The following is a 23,502-nucleotide window of genomic DNA, read 5'->3' as shown; positions in this document are numbered from 1 at the left end:
ATGGCGGGTACCGAGTTGAGACAAGTTGAGAGAGGTCGTCTGAATTTCTGGTACGTAAGAGGTGGTGTGACGCCGTGGCGCGTGCATCACGTACAGGAGATTCTTGGTAAGCTAAACAAATCTATATTTTGATATATATGGATATTGCAGTGACCTTGAATTAGCGACGACCTTGAGTTGAAGAATTGTCTGATATTCTTTATGTGTAGCTCGAGTTTGAATGTAACAAGTGAGGTGGCTAGAGTTTATCGGTTTGAGTCACTGGAGGTTTCATTATGGAGGCTGATGGATGAGCTGTAGGGGTTGTTGTGGAGGCTCGTCGGGGACCAAATGGTTCCCGCCTCGGGACTCATCGCATATTATGAGTTGAGAGATATACGAGATTATGAGAGTATATCATGAGTATATGAGTTGCGGGATGCACGATGAGTTCTCCTGTGTTGTGGAGATTCAGTTGTGCCGTGCATCCACCGATATAAGCCACGGGACTTGGGGCCCTTCTAATTTTCCCTGAGAGAGTTGAGGTTACATTCATAACAAGAGATACGAGATTGAGAGGAGATGGAATTGTGCGCCCATCGAGTGTTGATTCATGGTCATTGCAGTAGCTATTTTATACTGTGCTTAATATATTTAGAGATCCATGTAGCGAGGTCATCATTACATCCCCCTAAAGGTAAAACTCCGCTACAGTTTGTCCTTATCTGTCATTTTGACTTATGTACTTGTAAGAAAGGGATAAAAAATAATTTAACTAAATAAGGGAGTTAGAAAACGTTAACCTCTTTATAACAGTCGAGTAATACATAATATGTATTACTTGTTCATATTATGAACAATTCTCTAAGCACAGAAATGATCAGCCGATCCGATAACAGGGTGTTTATGTTTTAGTAATTGTATACAAATAACGTATGTTTGTTCGCAATCTTCCTCGCAGTGGGGAATAAACGCTGCTCCCTATTTGCTGGAGATGACGTTTTGTTTCACCGACTTGGAAAAAAGATAATTTAACTGTTAGTTTCGCTTAGGAAAAGGAAAAGGGTTGTATTGTGGCACTGTGAGCTGTACACCTCAAAAAATGTAAATTGTCAGCGAATTAAGCACTATGGGACATATATTTCTGAGTAAGATATATTTGGTTATATGCACCCATAGGTATGTTTCACTTGACTGTAAAACCACAGAACAAGTTAGAATGGCGATGCGAGCAGGGTACGTGTCGCCGCCGGTTTTGAGCAAACGCTCGCGTGCTACTCGCCCGCGCTGACCGAAAAACGAAGTAAACATGCCTTTTGAGCCACAATAACGTTCAGATCAAGAAGCCAGACATCAAATCTGTCTAAAGAAGGCGTATCCATTCACCACGCACACAAGTTTTTACTAACGTTGCGCGAGTGTTAGTAAATGTGGAGAGGAACGAGCGGCGACACCGGTTCCGATACTAACTGCGCGCGATAGCCATTCTAACCTGTTTAATATGTTCTGTGTGTACAACCCTATCCAATGAATATATTCATAATCAGTAACATAATCTCACACGCTCCGCGACTCTCAAATAACCAATAAGTAGAAAGTATCACCCGCTTCCAACTATTCTTTGTAGCTCTTGATCTTCTCTGAAACTAAACAAAGGAGCTGGTATTATTTACCGGTTTATCGAAAGATTGGAACTGTCGTTTCAAAGGCTTTTTTGATATATTTTTCCTTTTATTTGGATCAACACTCGCAGTTTTATCTTATGAATATCTTATTCTGATGCTAAAGGAGAAAATGGGTGTAAATATATTGGATTGGACAGGACTAATGCACTTGTGAAGTTTTAACATCTCTTATGCGATCATTCTTTGAAATAAATCTATATTTTTTCGCTACCCAAAGGTTGCCTGGAAAAGATCGCTCTTTAAGGATAAGACCGCATGTTGCCTGCCTCAACATTTAATCGATTATTTATTTTCTTTTCTTTTGTATCTTTTTACTGAGGTGTGGCCAATAAAGAGTATTTTATCTATCTATAGTCTACCTATCTATTTTTCGCTCCTTCTGTATGGTCACGGAATAAAAGTATTTCATATAGAATGACCTGAATGGAAATACCTCACTCCTAGAAAGCAATGTGACTAAAGGCATGACTGAATCCCAGATCCCAGTACGATTATCAATGTGATGGCGGGACGTTAAAAATGTATGGTGTAGCTTCACATTATACACAACTAGCGACCCGCCCCGGCTTTGCACGGGTTAACAAATTATACATAAACCTTCCTCTTGAATTAATCTATTCAAAAAAACCGCATCAAAATGTAGTGAAGTGATAATCGCCAGCCAGATGCAGTGGTAGCCGAGTGTATCTCACGTCCTACTTTCTATCCGAAGGCCATGGGTTCAAATCCTGGCTCTGGTTGCTGGTGGTTAACTATAGATATATAGGCTATACTCGCACTTGAGGAGCATAAAAAATACTTCCATATTTATTTCTGTGTCTACGAAGTAAAGATTCAATGAAATCTGTTTTTTTTTTCATTATCTTTCGCCTTCCATCCATTTTTGTAATACTCGTTGTTAAACATAAGGTCGTCTCTTTTTCTTTCGGTGGGCGGGAGCTCGTTGGCACGTGCACAATGCTCGCTTGCCCATATGGTGCGACTAAAGGCAACTTGTACAATTTGTCACAAGGCCCAAGTTCAATTTTGGGACGCGATCTTGAGTTATAAATAATTGGTGGTTACTGTAATCCAAGCCTTCTCGTGCATGATAGGAGGCCTGTGCCCAGCTCTATACAGTGTGTAAATCCAATACGGGCGAATATTTAAACGGTGGTTAGCATAGGACCTAAAAAGTATATTGAGATAGATTTTACTTAGAAATGCATTGAAAATTTTAACCATACAAAATAATTCGGCCCGCAATGTAATACACCACACAAGTTACGGGATACGAGCTTTTTAAAGTAACTGTCAACGCTTGTTGGCAGTTACTATAAAAAGCTCGTATCTAGTAATGTCATGTCATCTTCTGTTTCTTAATGTTTGCAGTAGGTACATTGCTGCTCGGTACATGTGGAAAAAATTAATCACGGGGTCATAATTAAGTGTAACTTAAAAAAACATTTTAATTAATGATAAGACGGGTAAATTCTATATCTGGTTTAATTTATTGCCCGTATTAGACTTACACACTGTATAGTAGCACGGTCGCATTTTTATCGTTTGTCACCATGCCTGTCATGTTCTAACAAGTATGTAAGTGCGACAGCGACGGGCATAGTGATAGTCGATAGAAAAGGAACCATGCTGAGCCCGCAGCAGTGCCCTGAGGCACACGTACCTATACCCCTATACATACATTGGAGTATTTTACAATAACCAGTTATATCGCTGGCATACTCGTATATGCGGACAATACCTAGCAAATCCGACGATACTTGTTCAGGTACATGTAAACACATAACAAGAGACAGGTAACGCCCTCAAATCGATGGTATTGTCGCGGGGTCATCGATTTGTAATACTAGGTTAATAACCCCAAGTACATTATAGTTAATGTACTTGGGCCACTTGCACCCAGGGATTGCCGTATTATTAGATTGCCCAATTATAAATGAAATAATTAACAAAGAACGAAAAAATACCGTTTTCGTTGCTATACAAAAAATACCGGTATCCGATCCCTGCTTGCACCATTTAATAACCCCGGGTAAACCGGTTAAACCTGGAGTTACCATGGTTACCAGTACAATTCGACAATGGGTTAACGGCTTAACCGGTTAACCCCGGGTTAGTGGGATGGTACAAGTGGCGCTAAACGTTCTAAGTGCTTGACATATCTTGTGTCATCTTTAAAACAAGGAATTTGCAGCAGGCATTTGTGAAAATTAGTTTAGTAACCGTACCATGAGTCACTGACAGTGTAAAAACTGACATATTGCTAACGTCTACGTAATTTACTTTCTATAAGTACATCTCGCTCGCACTAATTTACGAGTACAAGCGAGATGCATAGAAAGTAAGTTTGTTTGTCAGTGCCTAACTGGTGGTAGCCACATAGGACAGTGCTAGTAAGTGTTCATTTCATGCCACGTTTCATGTCAAATTTAACCATGTCGTTTTAAAATGAGAGCGTAGCATTATTGGAGTGACTTTCTGGCGGCGACTTCTTTTTATCTACTGATCTATCAATTATCTCAATCACGTAATTGACTGATGTCTATCGCAGTGGCATTTGATTAAGGTCAAAATAAATTTCGGCGGTATGAAATATTTTCGTTGGTCCCTAGGGCCAAAAGTAGGTAAATATGACTATTTATGACCTTTGTCGATTCAACCGCCGTAAGGTACCTATACCCGTGGAACCTCACATTTATCTTGATTAAGTCTAGTGGCCAAACTACATGCTTGGGTAATAAAGCCGGTCCATTTATGCAATTCATAAAATACGGCAAATTACGGGCACGTGGACACGTGGACACGCGACCATTCTGATTAGAAACGTTTTTAATAAAATAAAAAACATTTATTTCAGACATAAAGCGATAAACTTTATGGGTTAGTATAATTATTACTAAACTTAAAGTTAGGCTTAATATTATATAAAACTAACAAATAAATAATAAAATAACAAAATAAAACAATTAACTTAACCTATGACCCGGTACATAAGGAACTGGCGCATGCAAAAAAAGCCAGTGCCACGCCTTTGATACAATGCCCAGGATTCTATTGGGGCTGTCCCGTATCCTGCTCAGGGTTGAAGCACACCTCATTCGCATGATGGCATGGAATCCATCTATTCCGGCATCGGCAAACATCCCCGAGGTGCTACAGAAACGAGGCAACCCCATCAGAACCCTGTGTTATATAATGTGTCAAGTATTTTTAGTACGGCAATTAAGTTTTCAATAATAATAATAATAAGCCCGCAGGGCAGCTTGTGGCGAGCTGTTGGGGAGTAACGACCCCACGGACCCGAGTGCTCCAGAGAGTCGTACAGGGTCTCCGTCTCCGGCGTGTCTTCGTCGGTCGGAGTGGACCCCAAGGGGACCCGCAGGACTCTCGGCTCTGGCTTGCCTTAATTGGCCGTCCAGAGAGGAGTCGTTAGAGCTATATGCTCCAGGGGTGGAAGTGTTAAAGGGCATAACGCCGCGAGTAACTTCGGAGAAAGCGCAGCACACCTCTCGACACCCCTGAGCCGCTCACGCCGGTGTTGCGCCTGGCCGTCTGTACGATGGCGCATCAGGTGCCCATCTAGCGAGTGGCGAGTCACCGCCTGCCTCGATAACACTGTATAACTCTGTATAAGAGTCCGGAACTCTTAGCAATAGCCCAGTCTTTTTTCCACCCAAACTTAAAACATAGACCAGTACTCTGTCCATATTCTCTACAATAGCTTCCAATGCCTGCTGAAACCGGTTCATGGGTATCTATTGATGTACCCGTGAATGGGTTCCAGCAGGCGTTCTACATGACATCAAATCTCTCCAAATGGCCTCTACGTGTTGGATCTATATCCCCACGCACGCCTTATAAATGACCGGGCTCGAAAGACCCGAGAGTTTTATAACGGAGATACAAATAATAATAATAAGAGAGACTCTCGCTAGGTGGTTGGATCAAGGGTCAGATGCAGAAGGCGGTGATCTTGGACGCGGCGCGGATAGTCCGCCGGTTCCTCTCTCTGCAGCCCTGACCACCGTCAGCTTGGGCCTTGCCCCGCTGCTGGCGGCACCCTAGGTTAGGTTTTTTATAATATGTTTATACGTATTTTGTATTGTTTTTGTAAGTGTTTTTGTATTTTATTTTTATATCCATATTATAAAATAACCTAGCCTAAGAGTTCAAATAAATAAAGAGAATAATTTAGCAGAGATCGGAACCGGTTTTTTGCAAAAACTTCGAAATAACCATATATTTCGAACTATTTTATACTCGAAATGTAGAACTCAGTTGTGTTTTTAGGTAACGACTTCGTATTGGTATTATTAGAGTGCCTAATTAGAAATGAAATAATTAACAAATAACGAAAAAAATTCGTTTTCCTTCCCATAAAAAAAAATACCGGTATCCGATCCCTGGTATTTAGGTATATTACTAGTATAACGGGTTAGTACTTTTGCGGAATATGACGTGCAATTAGTAAAGTAATATTTTGTTCTCATTTCCTTTACAGTAGGTAAATTTGCAGTTAGTTCCCGGACTCTAAATTACCCCTGATTTTGAATAATTTTACGGTTAGACTCATTTGTTTTGTTGTTTTTGTTTTCACTTGTTTCACTTGTTTTTTTTTTGGCGTGCCGCAGTACGCGATACACGGCCGTCGTGAACGCCGCTCGCACTGTTAGTGCTTGAGAAAGGAGACCTAGGCTCTCCGAAACATGTCGCGCGAGTGACTAAAAACAAGTGAGTCTAAACCGTAAAATTATTCAATGTTAGTATGTCTCACAATAGTTTAAATTAAATTACCCCTGATTGTTTGAAATGCTGATTTAGTTCAAAAGCAGATCCATTTATGAATGAAATTGAAATGAAGCGGTTACTAAAGTCCCCAGAGCCTCTCGTCATAACCGGGAACAACCTCTCCGTTAAATTGAATTCACTTAACCTACTTTTGAAAAATGTTCAACGAAGAGTTAACTAACGCTGCATTTAAATTTTAAACTAAATATCTCACCTTGATTTAATATTGATTTATACCAATCTCAGTTGGTAAATTAGATTTGCTTTGGTTTTTTAATATAACATTATAATACATGAGAATTTCAGTCAGATCGACCTAGTCCCGCATGAAACTTAGTAAGGCTTATGTTGTGAGCATGGGCACTAGACGTACCTTATAATATACATATAATACATTCATAACTCAGGAACACTTAAAGATAAAGATACAGGTAGTTTATTCAAGTAGGCATAATTACAATGCGCTTATGAACGTCAAATAAAGCTAGGTAGACCGGCGACTAGGCGACTTGTCTGTGACAAACACATATTATATATAATTTGTCTTTACCATCAGGATTCGAACCCGGGTCCTGATTCGTAGGCATTCGTAGGTTTCTATACTGACTAGGCCGTTAAAATACCAGGCGGTTTTATAGTAGAAGGTAATTTACTTTTGTAGTTAATATATTTTCACCACAACAACTGGTAAAGGATTTCTTGATTGTTCAAAAACTGATAGCAAAGTTGCATTTTAATCACATGTGTGGCAAAGTAATCAAATGCAAATTTTGAGTTGTTTTCTTGTGTTTGCTGGTAGAATTGACTTTTAAATGATGATTTTGGATAATCAATATTTCATAACATTAATTTGGATTTGATTTGGTTTGGTTTTGTTTGATATCATACAGTTATTGTTTTCTTCGGGTTGGTGTGGTGAAAATTTTCGTGTTTCACTTGGGGGCTAATTTTGTTTAACCCTCGTGCTTTGAAACCCTCGCAACGCTCAATTAAGATTCCATTTTTGGAATCTTTCGCTTGCATGGGTATCAATATTGGCACGAGCGGTTAAACAACAACTTTGCCCCCTTGTAAAACAAATAACTATTTCTACACAGTTTCATCTTTCCTATTCACGTTTGAAGAATTACAATTTACCAATATAACCCGAGCGGTCCATAAACTGATTGAGTATTTAAAATTACACGCCATAAAGCCCGTAATAGACCAGTAGCTAGCAAATTGACTTCACTTAACCCAGTTCAGAAATGTACGAAGAACTAGTTAGGGCAAGCGCCATCGCTGATCGGAATTCATATTAAGAACGTGCCTTACTGACTTGATCTACATCTTAAGAGTGGGAATTAATTAATTATTTCTTTTATTTAATTAGATATTTCCTTTATTATGTATATTTATTATTTAAAGTTGTTATACTTGTTATTCGAGAAATAAATATATTTTTTAAATATTTTTAGTTTACAAGACAGTATTACGTTAGTATGTGACGTGACACCTCTACTCGCTCTCATTTCTTAGTACTTAGTACAATTTCGAGCAACGATAACTTGTACCAGACATTACAAGTGATTATTGTTACAAGTGAAAATTCATATTATTTTAATACGTCACTTAAAAACGAGAACGTAAATTCAATTGTATGGCAGCGTCTCGGTTCGTGTGAGTCTTAATTTTGTATTATTTTCCTGAGGTAAATTCTAATCATGATCGATCAAAGAAAACAGCATTTTGTTCCAATATTTGTAGGTTCGTGTCAATTTAACAAAAAGCTCCGATTAATATGCCTATTAAGTCCACAATGTGGTAAATTGGTTTTCTAAAAGTCTATCGAGTGGAATGCCGACGAAGCCGCTGAGAATAATTTCAATATTTAAATTCCTGGCGTCAGCCGAGTCAATCTTCATTAGAGGTGTTTTGGTGTCAAATGTCATTGTCGAAGCGCGATAATGAAATCTATTAAATAGAAGTTTATATAAAAATAAACGTTTATTCACAATCTTGCTTACAACTAGTTACATATTATTATTATTATTCTTCTGCCAACTCATGCACAGAGTGGTTTGTTGGCAGACGAGGCTCCTTTATGTTTATGTATTAGTTATTACTGTGTGGAAAAAATAAAGAATATGTAATAGGTAGGTACATAAGTATAATATGGATGTGGTTGGTATGCTTACAAACAAGAAAATGTCAAGGTGGGTGCAGTGAGAAGCGTTTAGAAATGTCGGAAAATAAAATTTCCATATAATATAATTGAAAAACCACATTCAGACAAAATTGATTTCGCTGATTTGTCCGATTTAATTTCATCTCGATGTGGCGTGGTAACCTCTATCTTAGGATGGATGGTTATTGGGTTCTTTAAAAATCTTTAAAGGCAATTTATCGGAAACACAAGGCCTATTTTAAAGATAAAGATTATATCTCCGATGTTTCATTTGTCAAATTTTCATTTGTACGAACGCGTTTTTTTAAACCGGTGGGGTTTTTAGAAGGGTCACCAATCTAATCTAACCTAACCTAACGCAAAAGCGTTTTTCAAAAGTTTAGGATAAGTAACGGCTCATACAAAAAAATGCGTTCGGTGAATATACTTGATTTGATCCTAAAAATTTAGAAACTTTGATCTGTGTATTACGACATTTTGTCGAAAAGTAATCTCAGTAAAAATTGCCGTTTTCAATTTACGCCTGAGTGTTCCGATCATCAAAGCGAAGTAATATACAAACCGCCGGAAGCCCGGGACAAAAATCACAGAACTTTCACGTAAAAACGGTTTAGAGTTCGCAAGAAACTTGTTCAAAAGCGTTCTTTGTTCTTCGATTCGTCCCACGCATTTGAAGTTCTTAAAGAAGTTTAATACCGTGTCACGGTGTGCCACAAGGGTCTATATTACCCCACAGACTTTATATGAGTAGGTATACCTTGGGTTTTGGATGAGGGAATATTTTAAACTAACCAAAAAATAGGTAAAAACTCTAAAAAAACAGAAATTAATTGAACATTTCTAAGCACAGTTAGAGCTTACTACATATGTATGTTTAACTCATAGTTTGGTAACTAAATATTTCACAATAAACAAAGTTATTAACACACGAAATTATACCCACACCCAAATCCCGGTTCATGTAGGTAATATGAGAACTATTGTTGTGAGCCGTGTGCTATTTATAGGTGGGATATTTTTAAGTAGATTGATTTACGATGGCTAAAAATAAGTCAATTAAATGCCTAGACTGGTCAACAACCTGACCTGTATGAATATGAAGGTTGTAAAATGCAATAAACTTTGTCTAGATGTCAAAGTACATATTAATAAGTCTAATAATATATTTTGAAAAATCTAATCTTTTAATCTAATTCTAAATTATTATTTTTTTCTTCTCATTTTTTTAATCCCTGTCATTTAATTGTTATGCATAATATTGCCCTGCATCAATTTGCATCTCTGCTTTTGTTATTATGACTAATATTTTTGCAAAAACCTAGGCAATCTACGTGCCTACAGATGTAGTGCATAATTGTTTTCCATCGTATTTTCTCAAAAACGCTCGTATTTGTCATGCTACTCTAGTCAACCTCAGACTTTTAGTACCGAGACTGAATGAAATAACAAGACACTCTCGTACGTTTCCGTGAAAATACGATGGAAAATAATTATGCACTACATCTGTACGTCCACATACTTACGTATCTAATACTTATATAGACTAATAAACTAGAAATAGGGGGGTAAACCGACTTACTTGTAGAAATGGTACTTTGTAGGGTAATTGGTTTGGTATTATATTCATGCATAATTTCAGAACATAATAGCATAACACTTCGCAACAACGTGCGTCAAAGCACCGTAATACACGAATAAAAATGCAAACCCAAAAAAACCGCTATAACCCAAAAGTTAAAAATAAAATGAATTCATTATAAGTTTCCCAGTTTTAAAATTTGAACGGCTGAATATTATTTAGAAGGGTACTCGAAGTTTTTTAGCGTCATTTAACTTTCTCTCCGTAATCAATTAAATAACGGCACTGACATTGGTGTTTTATTTATTTTATCTAATACCTTTAAACGAGCATATATATATTTCGGCTATCTCGGAAACGGCTCTAACGATTTCGATGAAATTTGGTATATTTGGGTTTTCGGGGGCGAAAAATCGATCTAGCTAGGTCTTATCTCTGCGAAAACGCAAATTTTTGAGATTTTATATGTTTTCCGAGCAAAGCTCGGTCTCCCAGATATTTTTATTTATTTGGGGCATCAACAGCAATACAAAAAGTACATGATACATAGCACAATGAACAGAAAACAAAGCCAGAAACAGATGTCCACAATAATACAGCTAACATGCAATAACAAGTGGCAACAATATAAACATCTTTAGGAAAAATTAAAAAAAAAAGTGTTAAAATTGATGTCGTAATAAAAAAAGTTTATTAATAATTTTGTTTTGTAGGTATAAGATATTTTAGAAGGTGCCTAGCCAAAATGACAAGCGTTGAGAGAAAAAGTCAAAATCGAAATCCCCGCCCGCAATTTTGAAATTTGCGGCAGCAATGCAGCCGACAGCAAGGTCGCGCCGCAATAAAGGTGACACTCAAATGTCAACTGCAGCTGTATTAAGTGTTGTATATATTCACCAGATATCCAGTAAAACCACTCAATACTTGAATTACACTTTATTCAACTGCCACTTAAGCTTGTAATTACACTTAGGTATTAGGTATACACACTTTTAGGTACAATCAAAGACACTTAGTTGTTCACCCTTCCGACGTCAAGCCAAGAATGCCCCGCCAGCCCACTGTTCGGTTATTTTTCAAACCACCGCTCGGTCACGCCACCTCGGCGTGTCCCCAATGTTGCCAGTATTTTAAATTTAATTGGCGCGTTTTATTCGTGTTACCACAAAATACATGAATATAATCACGAAACCCAACAATCGTCCATCCTGATAACGTGCATGTCCCCATGCACGCATCATGTGAAACCCAACAATCGGCTGACCGGGTTTTTTTTGTACATAATTGATTTTACTACAACCAAGACAAAAACAAAAAAAAAATATCTTGATTCATCGAAGTGTTTGTGAACACATAAATATATTAAAATACATTATAATTATGTGAGCTAATCTGTTCTCACAGTGTCCACACATTTAGTATTAACTTTATGTGTTGATATATGAGCAAACCTGGTCTCATTATACCCAACACATTATAAATCAAAGTTATTTTCATAGTTTATATACATGTAGTGAGCTAAACTGTTCTCACTTTCTTATTTACTTAGAGTGAGCTAAACTGTTCCCACTGTCTTATTTACTTAGAGTGAGCTAAACTGTTCCCACTGTCTTATTTACTCCAGTGAGCTAAACTGTTCTCACTGTATAAGAAAAATATAAATATGTATACTATTTAAGTATAGTTAGAATACACTCATTCAACAAAACATGCTTATTATAAAACATTCAGAAATTATTAAAGCTCATTTTAACAATACGTTATGGTTAATAACTTTATAATTATACTTGTACATCAGCCCAAAATAGTCTCATAGTACAAAATTATATCAACTCAACAATTCATCAATGGGTATCCTCTTCAGTATCGGTATCGTCATGGATTTCAAGGGTAGCAACGTGAACCCAGGGCTTCATACGTTCAGCTGCTACAGTGGAATTATACCCCTTTTTCATGTTGCTAAACCCCGGTACTGACGTTATTTTATAGCGGTCATTTCCTAGCACTTTTGATACCCGAAATGGCCCTACATATGCAGGCAGTAATTTCTTACTTTTACCATCGTTGTTAAACGAAGTTTTCGTTATTTTAACAAGGTCGCCCTCATTGTAACAACGAGACGGTCGTCTACCTTTATCGTAGTATGCTTTTTGTTTTATTTGCTCCCTATCAATCTTGTCCTTGACCTCTTTTCTAATCGAATCTAAATTATTAGTTTCGCGGGTTGATTGGGAGATCTCGTCGAGCACGGGGTTAATATCACCGCTCATGAATGTACCAAACAATACTTCGGAGGGCATCCTTCCCGTTGTTTTGTTTATTGTGTTGTTCATGCCCCATTGGATTTTTCCTACTTCATTATCCCAGTCCTTCTCATGTTGGTTTAAGTTTAGCGCTGTTAAGGAATTTAAAATGGTGCGATTGTAGCGCTCCACTTGTCCATTTGACTGTGGACTAGCTACCGCATTCAGTATATGTTTAATTTTCTTCTCAGCGCAATACTTTTGGAAGGAATGGGATGTGAAGCAACTACCCCGATCTGTCACTAAGCGAACCGGAACTTTAAAAGTATAAAATATATCGTTCAAAACCCTAATGACGTTCAAGGTCTTGGTATTTCTCACAGGTCGCACAAATGTAAATTTCGTAAAGGCATCGACAATTACTAACAGGTAAGAATTTCCCCTCTTCGATTTGACAAAGGGCCCAAGGTGGTCGGCATGCAAAGTGTGGAACGGAATTTCTATTTTTGAAATGGGATGTAACAATCCTTCCCGATTGTTTTTGGTTTGCTTTGCGTATGCACACTCAATGCAAGCAGTAACATATTTTTTTATGAATCGTGACATTTTCGGAAACCAATACTGTTTCTTTATTTTTTCCAACGTTTTCTCAATACCAAAGTGACCAATATCATCGTGGTTCATTTTGCAAACCTGCCACCTTGCGCCCTTGGGAACCACCCATCGAAGGTCATTTCTGTCACCTTTAAGACACCTAAACAACTTGTTGTCTTTGACGACATAATTATCCCTAATATGTTGCAGATCTGTAGGGTCAACTTCACTCATAAGAGTATTACGGATTCTAGTTATTTCTGAATCCCCTAATTGAAGCGTGAGTAACCAGTCCTCATTGGTTATATTCATGACAGTCGGGAAGGGCTCAAAATTAGAGACAGGATCAGCTGTTGGGTTACGGGAGAGCGCATCGACATGTAACATTTTTATTCCAGCCCTGTACTCTATGGAACAATTGTACTCTTGTAACATGAGCCACCAACGGGCAATACGTGGTATTAAATCTCGTTTTGAAAATGTGGAACGCAACGCGCTGCAGTCAGTCATGATTTTGAAGTCCTTTCCGAGCAAATATACACGAAACTTCTTTAAGGAACAGACAACGGCTAAAGTTTCCAATTCGTATGAATGGAAACTCTTTTCCTCGGGTGAAGTTTGGCGGCTGTAATAGGCGATCGGCCTTAAATCATTAGTGCCAGGAGTCTTTTGTAGCAAAATACCTCCTATACCGTGCTTGCTGGCGTCTGTGTGTAGTTCTAGCTCAGCTGTGTGGTCATAAATAGCTAAGATAGGCCTACTAATCAACCTAGCCTTCAAAGTCTCAAAAGCCTCTTCCTGTGCACTCGACCATTCCCAAACAGCGTCTTTCTTTAATAGTTTTGTAAGGGGATACGCAATTTGGGCAAAACCTCCGATAAATTTTCGAAAAAATCCAACTAGACCTAGAAACTGCCTAACCTTGTGAACATCGCTTGGACGCGGAAAATTTTGCACAGACTGGATCTTCTTTTCTCCCGGTTTGACTCCCTCAGCACTAATTTCATATCCTAAATAATCGATCTTCTCGCGAAGAAAGCTGCATTTCGAGATATTTAGGGTCAACGCGGCTTCATCTAGCATTTGTAGGACCTCCTCTAATCTATCTAGACATTCGTCTGGGTTCCTGCCAAATATTAACAAATCATCGATGTACACCGTTGCTTTGGTATAACGAGCAGAGCCTAGAATGCGGTTCATCATCCGCTGAAAAACAGCCGGTGCATTTGCCAGCCCGAATGGCATTCTATTAAATTCAAACTGACCATCGGGTGTAACGAACGAAGTTAGATGTTTGCTTTGTTCTGCTATGGGTACTTGATAATATCCCGAGGCAAGATCTAATGTTATGAAGTAAGCCTGACCAGATAAGCGAGCAATTTCGTCATCAATAATTGGCATTGGATATCTTTCCTTTATTGTGGACGAGTTTAACTTTCTGTAATCAATGCACATTCGTAGACTACCATCGGGTTTCCGTACAAGAATGATGGGACTGGCGTATTCCGATACAGATTCTCGGATTATGCCAGCTGCCATCATCTCATCAATCATGTTACGAACTTGCTCTCTTTCATGGTGGGACAGCCTATATGGCCTAGATGCTATAGGTCGTTGGTCATTTAATTCAATAGTCATTTGAGTAACATCTGTGCATCCTAACTCTCCTAAACTAGACGCAAAGCAGTGTTTATATTTATTTAGTAACTGTAAAAGCCTATCTCTGTGCCCTTCAGCAACATTGTCACCTATCCGAAGTTGAGATTCTGTTATCTGATTGGATTCTACACCCTCAAGTATTGTAGGGGACTGCGCAGTAATTCGGTTCACCAAAGCTACCCTTTCGACACGACATACAGTGAAATTTTCCATCATCAAACATGGGCAGCAACATGGGGTTACGACTACATGAACAAAACCATTCTTTACAGTATAAAGGCCCCCAGTTAAAAAGAATTGCTGACCGGGTTTGCCTACTATACTTTCCCTAACCAGGACGCTACCACTAAATTTGTCTTCCGTGACGGCTTTGATTGACGCAGGCCCGTACAGTTCGACATCATTGACAACCGCAATTTTGACTATCGAGGAAGGGTTTGACTCTGGCTGTGGCATTTCATTTCCAATGTCTATGAAACGTAAGTTCGCACAATCTTTGATAACTATGATTTGAGGCAACTCGGTATACGACTGTCCAACTAGAACAGGTCTGTCAAGGAGACTATCGTCCACTACTTTGCAGGGGACGTTGGCTTTAACACCATCAATATCGATATCGAGCCGTATTTCACCAATGGATTTCACCAACCCGTTTCCAAACCCTTTCATTATTGACTCTACCTGATCATATACAATACCCAAAGAAGACACAAAAGATTGTTTAGCAAGGGTAAGTTCACTGCCAAAGTCAATAAAAACTTCTATCGATTTACCGTTTATATGAGCATATTTATAATATTTAGCGTTACCTTTCTGTGATGCACACAATGACCGAACCTCGGGAGTTTTAGCAGACTTATTTTCAGACTTTCTACTAAAACAATCCTCAGGTTTATGACCAACCTTGTTACAATGATGGCATTTAAGTAGTGGTTTCGGGCATTGCAAGAAATGATGACCTTTATCTTTACAGTTAAAACAAAATGGGCCCTGTGGCTGTGCCTTATTCTTAGCACCTTGATTATTATTAGCATTAGAATTGTCAGACCAACTTCTGTTTCTCATATGTCCTCGATCTGGGTTACTTAATTCTTTATTACTGATCAAAAATTGCAATAATTGTTCTGGATCAGCACATCGCACGGCCACAGCGCTCGATTTTGTGGTTCTGTCGGTTATACCGTGAATTATACAATCCACAGCCTTCTTGCCGCTAAGGCCGCACTGATGCAGGAGAGCCAATTTTTCATAATAGTAAACCTCTATTGGTTCGTTAAATTTGCTCTTCCGCTTCAGCATTTCCTCCAGGATTTGGCCATAGTTTTCCTCGCATGGAAATGCCTTGACCAATTTCTCTTGCCATTCAGGCCATGAGTACAATATAGTATCTAAACTTTCGTACCACACTTTGGCCAAACCCTGGAGCTTTTGCATAGCAAAATGTATCGTAGTTTTATCATCCCATCCGTATACAGCCGCACATTCATTGACCTTTTTCAGCCATATTACAATACGCTGATTTTTAGACGAGGGATCAAAATTTGGGAGAATGTTTTTATGGTCTATGCCCTTGTTTAATGTATGCGGTTGAGATGATAGATTACTTCTAATAGAACTAACTATTTGTGCTACATCATCGGTAGAGAAGTTGTGGCTCCTGGACCTTCGTTGCTGTTGCTCGCCAACACCGTCACGACCGGTATCACGTCCGACATCACGACTAGTACCAGGCATCACGGTATCAGTGCAATTGGTGTTATTGTGACGACTGCGAGATCTACGTGATGAGCGCCGTCTGTCCTCAGACAGTCGTGATCGCGCCCTACTGTCGCGATCCTTTTGTAACTCGCGTTGCAAAGTATCCAATTGAGCGCGTAAATCTAACAACTCACGTTCACGTCCGTGCGACCTACTATTGCGGGTACGTACGGTGGCACTTCGACGACGGGAACGGCTGCGGCTTCTTCTTTCTACATGGCTGGGGCTGTGCTCCCGATGTGGAGAGCGTACACGGCTGCGGCTGTGCTCCCGACGTGGAGATCGCGCTGCAGACGTTCGACGAGTAGCATCATTATGACTGCTTGGCGTTTTCAACCGTCTTCTTTTGTGGCTTGGTCCTCCATCGCCAATGTCACTCATGATTTACACCTCAAACAAAACGTAATAAACATTAGGTAGGTCACAGCAATGTTTTAACCAAAAAAAAAAGGTAATGACGCTAATAACGCAACCTAAAGAATCGACATCAGTTAAAACTAAGGTAAAGTTATAAAATTATTCATTGACAAACACATTTATTCATTTATTTATTTTATAACTAAGAAATCAACCTCATCAACATCAACGTCAACATCAACGTCAACATCAACATCACCATCAACATCATCATCAACCCCAACATCAACGTCAACATCAACGTCAACATCCACATCAACGTCAACATCAACGTCAACATCAACGTCAACATCAACATCAACGTCAACACCAACGTCAACACCAACGTCAACATCAACGTCAACATCAACGTCAACATCAACGTCAACATCAACGTCAACATCAACGTCAACATCAACGTCAACATCAACGTCAACATCAACGTCAACATCAACGTCAACATCAACATCAACGTCAACATCAACGTCAACACCAACGTCAACATCAACATCCACACAAACGTCAACATCAACACCATCATCATCATCATCATCATGATCATCATCAGGGGTCGGCAAACCGCTTCTTGCGAGCAGCATTACTTTAAGCAGTACAACATCAAAAATTACCCTACACTTCTTAAAGCCCGAACACGTGGTTATATAAAAAACACGTGGCTCTTTAACCTACTATATTATTGCTGCTTATTGTCGAGTTTGGCCTTTTCTAAAAAGTTTGCCGATCCCTGGCCTAAGCAATTTATTTATTATTTTCATAAGGGTACCCTAAATAATGATATTAGAACAAAATATTAGAATCATTGATATTATTTATTTTAATGGCACTAACAAGGAATTTCAAACGAATACGTAGTCGAAAAAGAAATAAATGTATAGTGTAAGGGCGTGTACTTACGTAATTTAGCGTTGGTTATCCCAATTTCTGACTTGTTGTATATATTCACCAGATATCCAGTAAAACCACTCAATACTTGAATTACACTTTATTCAACTGCCACTTAAGCTTGTAATTACACTTAGGTATTAGGTATACACACTTTTAGGTACAATCAAAGACACTTAGTTGTTCACCCTTCCGACGTCAAGCCAAGAATGCCCCGCCAGCCCACTGTTCGGTTATTTTTCAAACCACCGCTCGGTCACGCCACCTCGGCGTGTCCCCAATGTTGCCAGTATTTTAAATTTAATTGGCGCGTTTTATTCGTGTTACCACAAAATACATGAATATAATCACGAAACCCAACATAAGGTGACAGTCCATTTCCAACCGCAGCTGCACTACTGATCATTTTACTATGGAAATTGACAGTAACAGCGACGCGTTCAATACCAGTAGTGCAGCTGCGGTCAGAAATAGAATGTTACCCTTACTGTTGTGGCGTAGTGTTTCCACCGTTGTATCAGTCAATTTCCTTGGTAAAATGAGCAACGGAATGAACGTCATAATCGCAGCAGTGATGCGACGGCGAACGTCACTCATTTTATCAAGGGAATTGACAGATGCAGCGGCGGCAACAACGACGTCACAACAGTAATGCACCTGCGGTCAGAATACGAACGTCACCTTAATGTAGCTGCAGTTGAAACCCGAACGTCACCTTAATGCAGCAGTAATGCTAGTGCAGTCTGAATCCAAACGGTGCCTTTACTTACACACAGAAATTGTGACCACAGAGAGTAATTACACAAATGTACACTTTTTCCGCCATCTTGCTTTTAATTCCCACATTTTATCTCACAACAGATAATTCTAAACGGGAAGGAGTTTTTCAAGATTTCATTACTCCCGACGTTGCAGGAAATGTGGGAAGTCAGTGGCGGGTGTAATTTAATTCTTTCGTACGCGGTTTGTGTTGAGGCCGCGGGGGATCTGTAGAACAGAGGAAATGAACCAAATTATAAAATGACCTGTTTGACGTTTCTTGCAGCAATGCAGTCGACAGCTAATCTGCAGTAGTATTACAGCTCGACCATACAGCCGACTTCATTTCAAAATCGATTTGCCTGCCCGGATTTTTGACATTTGCGGCGGCTATGCAATCGGCACAGCAATTTCGCTCTGCAATACTCTTGCAGTAATGCTGGTATAGTCTGAATCAGAACGATACCTTAACTCTATAAAAATATCCATTGAAACAAAAACGATTAGGTGCCTCACAAGTGCGACATAAAATAGTAGAAATTAAATAAAATGGAACTAAAAAATTCTGAGGAACATTGAATTGATAACCTCCTCCTTTTTGGAAGTCGGTTAAAAAAGAAGTCGCAATTTCCAAATGGATTCTATTTTACGGTCCCAAAACTTGCAAACGCAAGCTTAATTATACACCAAAAGTCGTAGAACACATTTTGTGAAAGGCAGCCGTATATTTGGTGGCTTTGGAACAAAAACATTTCCAATAGGATAAGTTGCGTGCCCGAAGTTAGTCGGCGGCGAAGAAATCGATTTGTTTATTGCGTTTGCGTTGTGTGACTGATGGCGTTAGGGCATAGATCAGTACGGCTACCATCAGTTTGGCACTGACATAAACGCCATCGAGAACGTAAGTTACTTTCTATACATCTCGCTCGTACTCGCATATTAGTGCGAACGAGATGTATAGAAAGTAAATTACGTTCTAGATAGCGTATAATGTCAGTTTTGACACTGTCAGTGACTCATGGTACGGACTCTGATGGAAAGAAGATACCTACGTTATCGTGTATAACGTATAACGTGTACCTACCTAACACGTTTCTTTCAAAGGAAGGAATAAACTGAGACGTACGCAACGTATGCAATGCGTTTCGAAATCTGAATCCTTTTTGTATGCCTGGAAAAATACTTGTCACACGCAACGCATAACGAGTAGGTATACATATGTTCAAGCCACAGAACATATTAAAGAGGTTAGAATGGCTATCGCGCACAGTTAGTATCGGAACCGGTGTCGCCGCTCGTTCCTCTCCACATACACTCGCGCAATGGTAGTAAAAACTAGCTAGAGCCTTGTATGCGTGGCAGTGTTGGCCGAACGTTAATCCCAATTACCATTAAAAATTAACCATTGAAAAGGTTAATTCGAATTAACCATTAACCATTGAAGGAAAATTAATTGTCAATTCGCATTAACATCAATTTGCATTAATATTAATTTATTTCGAACCATTAAAAATTAAAAAGAATTAATGGTTAATGCTTCACAAACCATTAAAAATTAAATCAATTTTTAATGACAATTAAAAATATTATTGATAATTATCAATTAACAAAAATATATCGTAATTTTATAAAGGCGCCCGTAATTTTTATCTAGCTAGTGGACCTCAGGTTTGGTGCAACATAGAAACACGCCGTTTGGTCATCCGACTCGTCTTGATGAGCACTTGGGAGACCAGTACCCAAGATAGAGCTGATGCTGAACCCTGGGTGTACCTAGTGGAATTCAGGTTTGGTGCAACATACACACACGCCGTTTAGGCTATTCGACTCGTCACAAAGAGCACTTGGGAGAGCAGTACCCAAGATAGAGCTCATGCTGAACCCTGGCAGTACCTAATGGAACTCAGGTTTGGCGCAACATAGACAAACGCCGTTTTGGTCATCCGACTCGTCTTGGTGAGCACTTAGGAGAGCAGTACCCAAGATAGAGCTGATGCTGAACCCTGGCTGTACTTAGTGGAACTCAGGTTTGGTGCAACATAGACACACGCCGTTTAGGCTATTCGACTCGTCACAATGAGCACTTGGGAGAGCAGTACCCAAGATGGAGCTGATGCTGAACCTTGGCTGTACCTAGTGGAACTCAGGTTTGGTGCAACATAGACAAACGCCGTTTTGGTCATCCGACTCGTCTTGGTGAGCACTTAGGAGAGCAGTACCCAAGATAGAGCTGATGCTGAACCCTGGCTGTACCTAGTGGAACTCAGGTTTGGTGCAACATAGACACACGCCGTTTAGGCTATTCGACTCGTCACAATGAGCACTTGGGAGAGCAGTACCCAAGATGGAGCTGATGCTGAACCTTGGCTGTACCTAGTGGAACTCAGGTTTGGTGCAACATAGACAAACGCCGTTTTGGTCATCCGACTCGTCTTGGTGAGCACTTGGGAGAGCAGTACCCAAGATAGAGCTGATGCTGAACCCTGGCAGTACCTAATGGAACTCAGGTTTGGTGCAACATAGACAAACGCCGTTTTGGTCATCCGACTCGTCTTGGTGAGCACTTAGGAGAGCAGTACCCAAGATAGAGCTGATGCTGAACCCTGGCTGTACCTAGTGGAACTCAGGTTTGGTGCAACATAGACACACGCCGTTTAGGCTATTCGACTCGTCACAATGAGCACTTGGGAGAGCAGTACCCAAGATGGAGCTGATGCTGAACCTTGGCTGTACCTAGTGGAACTCAGGTTTGGTGCAACATAGACAAACGCCGTTTTGGTCATCCGACTCGTCTTGGTAAGCACTTGGGAGAGCAGTACCCAAGATAGAGCTGATGCTGAACCCTGGCTGTACCTAGTGGAACTCAGGTTTGGTGCAACATAGACACACGCCGTTTAGGCTATTCGACTCGTCACAATGAGCACTTGGAAGAGCAGTACCCAAGATGGAGCTGATGCTGAACCTTGGCTGTACCTAGTGGAACTCAGGTTTGGTGCAACATAGACAAACGCCGTTTTGGTCATCCGACTCGTCTTGGTGAGCACTTGGGACAGCAGTACCCAAGTTAGAGCTGATGCTGAACCCTGGCAGTACCTAATGGAACTCAGGTTTGGTGCAACATAGACAAACGCCGTTTTGGTCATCCGACTCGTCTTGATGAGCACTTGGGAGAGCAGTACCCAAGATAGAGCTGATGCTGAACCCTGGCAGTACCTAGTGGAACTCAGGTTTGGTGCAACATAGACACACGCCGTTTTGGTCATCCGACTCATCTTGATGAGCACTTGGGAGAGCAGTACCCAAGATTGAGCTGATGCTGAACCCTGGCAGTACCTAATGGAACTCAGGTTTGGTGCAACATAGAAACACGCCGTTTTGGTCATCCGACTCGTCTTGATGAGCACTTGGGAGAGCAGTACCCAAGATAGAGCTGATGCTGAACCCTGGCTGTACCTAGTGGAACTCAGGTTTGCTGCAACATAGACACACGTCGTTTTGGTCATCCGACTTGTCTTGATGAGCACTTGGGAGAGCAGTACCCAAGATAGAGCTGATGCTGAACCCTGGCAGTACCTAATGGACCTCAGGTTTGGTGCAACATAGACAAACGCCGTTTTGGTCATCCGACTCGTCTTGATGAGCACTTGGGAGAGCAGTACCCAAGATAGAGCTGATGCTGAACCCTGGCTATACCTAGTGGAACTCAGGTTTGGTGCAACATAGGCCCACGCTATTTAGGTCATCCGTCACATCTTGATGAGCACTTGGGAGAGCAGTACCCAAGATTGAGCTGATGCTGAACCCTGGCAGTACCTAATGGAACTCAGGTTTGGTGCAACATAGAAACACGCCGTTTTGGTCATCCGACTCATCTTGATGAGCACTTGGGAGAGCAGTACCCAAGATAGAGCTGATGCTGAACCCTGGCTGTACCTAGTGGAACTCAGGTTTGGTGCAACATATACACACGTCGTTTTGGTCATCCGACTTGTCTTGATGAGCACTTGGGAGAGCAGTACCCAAGATAGAGCTGATGCTGAACCCTGGCAGTACCTAATGGACCTCAGGTTTGGTGCAACATAGACAAACGCCGTTTTGGTCATCCGACTCGTCTTGATGAGCACTTGGGAGAGCAGTACCCAAGATAGAGCTCATGCTGAACCCTGGCAGTACCTAATGGAACTCAGGTTTGGTGCAACATAGACAAACGCCGTTTTGGTCATCCGACTCGTCTTGGTGAGCACTTAGGAGAGCAGTACCCAAGATAGAGCTGATGCTGAACCCTGGCTGTACCTAGTGGAACTCAGGTTTGGTGCAACATAGACACACGCCGTTTAGGCTATTCGACTCGTCACAATGAGCACTTGGGAGAGCAGTACCCAAGATGGAGCTGATGCTGAACCTTGGCTGTACCTACTTACCTAGTGGAACTCAGGTTTGGTGCAACATAGACAAACGCCGTTTTGGTCATCCGACTCGTCTTGGTGAGCACTTAGGAGAGCAGTACCCAAGATAGAGCTGATGCTGAACCCTGGCTGTACCTAGTGGAACTCAGGTTTGGTGCAACATAGACACACGCCGTTTAGGCTATTCGACTCGTCACAATGAGCACTTGGGAGAGCAGTACCCAAGATGGAGCTGATGCTGAACCTTGGCTGTACCTAGTGGAACTCAGGTTTGGTGCAACATAGACAAACGCCGTTTTGGTCATCCGACTCGTCTTGGTGAGCACTTGGGAGAGCAGTACCCAAGATAGAGCTGATGCTGAACCCTGGCAGTACCTAATGGACCTCAGGTTTGGTGCAACATAGACAAACGCCGTTTTGGTCATCCGACTCGTCTTGATGAGCACTTGGGAGAGCAGTACCCAAGATAGAGCTGATGCTGAACCCTGGCTATACCTAATGGAACTCAGGTTTGGTGCAACATAGACAAACGCCGTTTTGGTCATCCGACTCGTCTTGGTGAGCACTTAGGAGAGCAGTACCCAAG

General features: G+C 40.5%; 1 protein-coding gene across 1 annotated transcript in view; it reads left to right on the top strand.

Annotated features, from left to right (window-relative positions):
* LOC134651723 (putative inorganic phosphate cotransporter) overlaps window positions 1-23,502 on the top strand; it is a 76,215-nt gene continuing 52,713 nt past the window's right edge. The window contains exons 1-2 of the mRNA XM_063506825.1: window positions 1-106; window positions 17,017-17,418. Of these exons, the coding sequence (XP_063362895.1) occupies window positions 1-106; window positions 17,017-17,418 (508 nt within the window). The remainder of the gene's footprint in view (window positions 107-17,016; window positions 17,419-23,502) is intronic.

The sequence above is a fragment of the Cydia amplana genome, chromosome 10 (assembly GCF_948474715.1).
Source record: "Cydia amplana chromosome 10, ilCydAmpl1.1, whole genome shotgun sequence".
Classification (NCBI taxonomy): domain Eukaryota; kingdom Metazoa; phylum Arthropoda; class Insecta; order Lepidoptera; family Tortricidae; genus Cydia; species Cydia amplana.
The sequence above is the reverse complement of the archived record's forward strand: the minus strand, read 5'-3'. Positions and strand labels throughout refer to the sequence as shown.